The sequence below is a fragment of the Pistacia vera genome, unplaced genomic scaffold (assembly GCF_008641045.1).
Source record: "Pistacia vera cultivar Batoury unplaced genomic scaffold, PisVer_v2 Contig1238, whole genome shotgun sequence".
Classification (NCBI taxonomy): domain Eukaryota; kingdom Viridiplantae; phylum Streptophyta; class Magnoliopsida; order Sapindales; family Anacardiaceae; genus Pistacia; species Pistacia vera.
Window position 1 is genome coordinate 143,118 of NW_022195291.1, and position 7,444 is coordinate 150,561.

A 7,444-nucleotide genomic window follows, 5' to 3' on the forward strand; every position below is an offset into this window, starting at 1 on the left:
TCGGTACTCGCTGATATAAGCTTATGTCAGCTCTAATTTTGTAAGTATAACAATTGACATCCTCGACTCCATAAAATTAATAATACTAGAATAATATCCAAAAAACCAAGATATTAGCATATAACAAAGACATGGTTTGTTTTCAACCAAGTGGTTGAAGAACATGATATCTACAAATCGGTCTGAATTCGTTTCTTTATAGATTTGGATAGTCATGAAAAATGACAAAATTGACTTATATTGGTTGTTCGTATTTGTTGGCAGAAGATCAGATTTTTTTGTTTTTTTAGCAGGGTGACTAGGGTCAGCTTCCATGCATATCAATTAATTCTTTGGGATCTTAAAGTTGACAATCGGATAAATCTCCCTAATAATCATCCCTATTAATAATTCAGATAAATTAAATTTATAGTCTCTTGAGTAATACACCAAGAACTCTATCTAACTATTGGGCCACCAAACAGCAGTGGTTAGAAGATCAATTTTTTCTTCTTCTGGAATTCATTAAGTGATGTGAATCCAGTTTAGACCCTTGAATTGAAATCCTGAGTTGGCAGCTTAATATTTTCTCCTGTGTTCTTGCAGTCCAAGACTATACTATCATAGACATACATACATCAACATTTCAGTTTACTTTAAACAAATATTTATCTCTCAGAAATTTGAAACAACCAAACTAGCAGCAACACCTTTTCCTCTCCACGAAAGACATATTTTTCACCTTTTTTTTTTTTTTTTTCCTTTTTCAGTGATGGCTGCAGCTCTTAGATCAGTTTACGTTTGGATGATTTTCAGTTTATCCTTTATTTTCTTGTGCTCATCTCAAAATGAAAACGAGTTCATCTATAATAATGGCTTCCATGAAGCCAATCTACAACTGGATGAAATATCAATAATCCACCCCAATGGTCTATTACAGCTAACCAACACTTCTGAGAGGCAAGCAGGTCACGCTTTTTATCCATTCCCAATCAAATTCAACACATCTTCCCCTGAATCTCTTTCCTTTTCCACGAATTTTGTTTTTGCCATAGTTCCAGAATCGGTTAATATTGGTGGCCATGGCATAGCTTTTGTCATCTCACCTTCGATGGACTTCAGCCAAGCTACTGAAACTTCATATTTGGGGCTCTTCAACCCTACTAACGATGGCCGGTCTACAAACCACATATTAGCGGTCGAGGTTGATACTGTAGAAAGCCCTGAATTTTATGACATAGATGGAAACCATGTGGGAATTGATGTGAACGGCTTGGTTTCTAATGAATCTGCTACAGCAACTTATTATTCGAATGAAGAAGGGAACAACAAAAGCTTGGTGCTTATGAGTGGAGATCCAATACAGGCTTGGATAGACTACGATGGTGATGAAAAATTACTCAATGTGACTCTCTCTCCTATTCGAATCGCAAAACCAGAAAGACCTCTCTTGTCAACACCCCTCAATCTTGCTGAAGTTCTCTTGGACTCTATGTTTGTCGGTTTCTCAGCAGCAACTGGCACAATTACAAGTGACCATTATATTCTAGGATGGAGCTTCAACAGAAGCGGACAAGCACAAAACCTTGATGTCCCCAAGCTTCCTCCTGTTCCTGCACACGGGAAAGCAAGTAAGAAACTACTGATGATTGTTTTGATTGTAGTAGCAGTGCCTGTGTTTTTTATAGTATTAATTGTAGCTGCTTACATTGTATGGAAAAAGAAATATGAAGAAGTATGTGAAGACTGGGAAAGGGAATATGGTCCTCAAAGGTTCCCCTACAAGAATCTCTATAAAGCAACCAAAGGTTTCAAGGACAAAGAACTTATTGGAAAAGGAGGTTTTGGAAAGGTTTATAGAGGCGTCCTTCCTTCTAATGAACAAATCGCAGTCAAGAGAGTCTCTCACGATTCGAAACAAGGGATGAAGGAATTTGTGGCTGAGATTGTTAGCATGGGAAGGCTAAGGCATAGGAACTTGGTGCAACTCCGTGGCTATTGCAGGCGAAAGGGAGAATTTATTTTGGTCTATGATTATATGCCAAACGGAAGCCTGGACAAATTATTATACAGCAATACAGAGCCAAATCTTAATTGGTTTCAGCGATTTCGAATCATTAGAGGAATAGCTTCTGGCCTTCTCTACCTCCATGAAGAATGGGAACAAGTTGTTCTACATAGAGATATAAAACCGGGTAATGTTCTTTTAGACGCTGAACTAAATGGGAGGTTAGGTGATTTTGGCCTAGCTAAACTATATGACCACGATAGCAATCCGCAAACCACTAACCTTGTGGGAACTGTAGGTTATTTGGCTCCAGAGCTCATTAGAACTGGAAAGGCAACTACCAGCACAGATGTATTTGCTTTTGGAGCTTTCATGCTTGAGGTGGCTTGTAGAAGGAGGCCTATAGAGCAACAAGGTTATGGAGTGGTATATTTGGTTGAATGGGTAATCAATTGCTGGAAAAGAGGAGCTATCATCAATGCCAGTGATCCAAGATTAGAAGGTATTTATGCAGAGGAGCAAATGGAGTTGGTACTGAAACTAGGGCTTTTTTGTTCACACCCTAACCCCGCAGCAAGGCCTAACATGAGACAGTTGATGCAGTATCTGGACGGCGATGCTACATTGCCAGATATATCACCTAATAGCAGTTCAATGGATGTGTTCATAAATAGTAATGAAGCTTCTAATAGTGGGATGTCATTTCCTTCATTGTTCGAAAGTAGTTCTGCGCAAACCATGTCTACTTGTGATTCAGTCCTCATAGAAGGTCGTTGAATCAAATATCTTACTTGTAATGAAGCCTTGAATCAAATATCTTACTTGTAATGAAGCCTTTCTTTGGACTAATCATAGTACATGTAAAAAGAAATATTGTTTCTAAAACTTTCTGCAAGTTTCCTCAAACTGATAGTTCTTGTATCTTTTTTACTTGTTATTATATTATGTAAGACAATCTGGTTTGACTTTCCAAATATTGATTTGTAAATAAGACTATTAAAAAACATACAGGAGATCCAAGTTTTCATTTTCAAGTGCACCTGAGGAAGGGGATTGAACTCTTGAAGCATATGAATTGACTTTTACATATTTTGTGCCGCCCGGTTTTACTTGGTACCACTTCCGCCAATACCAGGCAATACTCTACCTAAATTTCAAGCTAAAATTGTTTAATACGCAGCTATCAATTACACACAAGATTCAAAATTGTTGATGTCCAAATATGAGGTCAGCGAATCTAATTCCCTCATTATGTTACCGGAAGGGAGTATATTGAGACTTGAAGCCTTAAATAAAATAATATTATAATAACATCCCCCAAAAGAAGCAAGATATTAGCATATAATAAAGAATCGTTTTTTTCCAACCAAATAGTTGAGAAACAGTGTGATCTACGAATTAGTCTAAGTTCGCTTCTGTAGAATCGATGTATGATGTGACAGATATTAACCTAGATAATTATGCAAAATAATGAACTGTTAGAGTGATTCTATTTTGGTGATAAAAAGACCCAATTTGTGATTAAAATGAAATCATATTGAGATAATTAAAGAATTTATGAATTTATTCACGAAAATCGCATCCTAATATTTTTTTTTTATGAATCTAACATGTTTGGAATGATTTTGGAAAGGGTATGAGTTGATATTAGGTTGTGGTTCATGGATTAGGAGTGATTTTGTCTCATTTATGCTGTTTAGGGGGTAAATTGTCATGTTTGTAGGGGCTGATTTTGTCACTTTTCAATCATGTAGGGACCAAAGGGATATTTTCTACTTTTTGTATAAAAAACAAGTGAAGGGTCGGAAACAGGAAGCGTCGTTCACCCATCTAAAGTACCCACCGCCGGTGACTCTTCCTCTCCCTTTTTTGGTGATCGCCGGTGACGTTCTAGCTTTCCCTTGCACCGATCATCATCATCCTGCACTCACCATCGCGATTCACGCGTTTTGTCGGCGTCGTTTCAAATTCCAACCGTCGTTGGGCCATTTTTCGGCGACCTCTAGCAACTCTTCACTTCCTTGGTGATCGATCTACCTTTTCCACACTCAGATCTATCCATTCCAAGCTTCAGCAGCCGCCAAATTAAAACACCGCAATCTGCCATCGTTGCTGTTGCACCTCTTCACCTTCCAGCCATGATTTTGCTCACTTTCCGGTGACCTTTCATCTCCCCTGGAACTGATTCAAACTCCCCATCACTAAGCTTTCCATTGGTATCTTCAGATCCCATTTCCGCCACCATTTGTCAGAAGACCCGTCAAAAAACTAATATATTCCGACAAGTGCGACTGTTCGTATTCCGAGCTATCTGTTGGTCGTTTTCGCTCATTCTTCACATAATTTACGAAGCCTCACAGATTGCAATAACCTATCTCTAGCGTTTACTCAATATATGGTTTTATTATATTAGACAAACTAGATTTCATATCTCGATCTCAACCTAGTCCATTAAATCAATTAACTCTCAGGCCTAAAATAACTAAAGCACTAAAAACTATTATAAAACTTATAAAAGATATGCTTAACAACTATTAACAAAAACCCATCAATACATATTCATAAATTGGGCTACATCTTAGCCCTAAAAACTTTATTTAGTTCATAATTGAATGAAAATAAACAACCATTGTAAAAATAATAATCGTGAGATAAAGAAAAGAGTAAAAGAAAACTCTAATTGATGATCCAAAACTCCAAGAATGGATGTTTTGATCTTCCCAATTGCCGCTCCTCTTCTTTCTCTAGTTTTTCTCTCCTTCCAATCTCCTCTAAAACTAACTAAAGACCTTTATTTATAGTGCTAGGGTTTGTGGGTTGAATAAGAAAGAGTTTAATGCAACTAAAACAAGTGAAATTTGAACCAGGCTTTACACAACCCATAGAGACCCACTCTCCATTGTTGCAGATCGTTCTTCCCATCCAGAGAGTCTGAAATCTTCAGAATTTGACAAATACAAAAATTGTAGCTCTCTGAATAATCTTTCCAACGCCACAAGAATCATCGAATTCCAGTTTCTACAGCTTAAGTTATGATCAAAACATTGAAGCATGTTTATCACTGAAAAAATTCCAAGATTCGAATCTCATCTTCAAAGCACCATAACTTTCTCGTTTCAACTCCGATTCTTGATTTGTTTGTTTCTACTCGTCACAAATTCTATCAACATCATTCTTCTTCATTCGAATATCTTTTTAACCATTTTCAACCTGAAAACACTCAAAACGGCCACGTGATTTATAAAAGATATCTATGAAATAATTAACTCAAATTCCATAATTTAAACTAATTTTTTCACAAAAAAAATCTTAATACACTAAATAATAATGTATTTTCAAGCTCCTATCAGTTTCCTCAGCTAGCAGGTTAGCAGTTTCTCCACCGTTCCTGTACTCCAAAGACTACAATATCAGAGAGGTGTATGATCTTTTCAATGTACATTAAATAACAAATATACATCTCTTAGGAATCTGAAACAATCGAACTAGCTTTTTTTTTTTTTTTTTTTTTTGGTAGCAAGTCTTAGATCAGTTTACCTTTGGACGCTTTTCAACTTATCCTTCATTTTCTTATGCTCATCTCAAAATGACAATGAGTTCATCTACAATAATGGCTTCCATGAAACCAAATTACATCCGGGTGGATTCTTAGAAATCCACCCCAATGGTCTATTGCAGCTAACCAACACTTCTGAGAGGCAAACTATCTTGAAACACCAATCAAACACACACAATAAAATAAATAGAAAAGTAAATAAAGGACACTTGATTTACCTTGGTTTGTTCAGATTAAGGAACTACGCCCAGCATTTAAATAGAGACTTTTATTGAGTTTCAGAACTATGCAGCAATTATAAATCAATAATTGACGGCAACTTACTTTCTCTATTTTCTTGTAACCCTAGGTTTTTCACTATTATATTATATAATAGAAAGAAAACCTTACCTCATTTGGGTCTACTCGAATCTAACTTGACCCAGACCCAAATATTAGTAAAACAATAACAAGTCCAATTACTAATTGGACTTACTGTGAAGGGAGCGGGACCTCGAATGCGTCTACGTAAGGTTAAGACCATGCAAAGTATGAACCATATCCAACAAACTAGTCATTCTTTTTATACATTCCCATCCAAATTCAACACAACTTCCTCTGAATATCTTTCCTTTTCCACAAATTTTGTTTTTGCCATGGTTCCAGACTCAGTTAATAATGGTGGCCACAACATAAACTTTGATTATTTGAAAGTAGTTCTGCTCCAACCATGTCTATTTGTGATCCAGTCCTCACAAAAAACCGTTGAATCAAATATCTTTCATGAAATGACGGCTTTCTTTGGACCAATCATGGTACATGTAAGAAGAAATATATTGTTTGTCGAACCGGTCGTCACGGCCACAAAATTAAACCAAAATACCGTAGTTAGCGGTAAGCAGGGTCGAATCCACAGAGAGCAAGACTACAGACCTAATGTTTATTTGAGTTAACGAAAGAGAAATTGGCAAAATGATTGATTAAAACTAAGGAAACTAATTAATTGCAGGAAATTAAAAGCATCAAATAAATTGCTAACTAAAACACAATATTAAAAGCGTTGCCGCTACGGGTTCTGTTTGACTCAAGACCAACTCTCACAATTCCTATCCTCGCTCTTCAATTTCCTAAACCTACAAGGTTAGGCAAATCAATAAAAATATCTCCCGGCAATCTAGGTATAATCTATTCTGTCTCCCCATCGTCTTGGTTACAGATCAATTGGTTAAAGATTATTATCGACTAACCGAAAAATGCTAAACCTTTAAACACCACTAGTTGGTACAACGTTAATCAGTACAACCTATCAACTTGTATCATCCAATCAACTAATTACACAACAAATGCATTCTCAGTAGAAATGATATTAAATGCTAATACAACTTGATTGCAATCAGTACCGAAGCAGTTTAAAGTCATAATCAACATTCAATAATCTCAAACTAATATTCAATTATGCGAAAGTTATATATCAACAAACATTCTCGATGGACATTATTAATTTAGCACGTCGAGCATCAGAATAATATTAAAGCATTGCAAACAAACTGAAACGAAAACAAATATAGTCTGAATACAAGAAACTTAACCAAATGTCCAACATTCAGGCTCATCCAACTAGTCGAGATCTGATGAGGAGAGTAGTGGAGTCAATCTCGATCTTGCCTACACCGTTACAAACAACCGGGAACTCAACCGCTCATGGTGGTGTCGACGGAGGCTGAATTGGTGGAAACGAAGCTGATCATGGCGGAGAGGAAGTAACTGGCAGTGATATGATGCGAAGAAGGGGCAAAAATGACCAACAGACAACCCAGAATACGAATAACGGTTTTCGGCGGGTCTTCCGGCAAATGGTGGTGGAAATGGGATTTGAAGGTACCAATGGAAAGCTCAGTTGATGGGGAGTTCAGACAGGTCAT

General features: G+C 36.8%; 1 protein-coding gene across 1 annotated transcript; it reads left to right on the forward strand.

The window, feature by feature from the left end:
- Nucleotides 1-728: 728 nt before the first annotated feature.
- On the forward strand, nt 729-2,816 carry LOC116117788 (L-type lectin-domain containing receptor kinase I.8-like). The gene has a single exon (XM_031403804.1). The coding sequence runs from the start codon at nt 752-754 to the stop codon at nt 2,762-2,764; it is 2,013 nt and encodes a 670-aa protein (XP_031259664.1). The 5' UTR covers nt 729-751; the 3' UTR covers nt 2,765-2,816.
- The last annotated feature ends 4,628 nt before the right edge of the window (nt 2,817-7,444 follow it).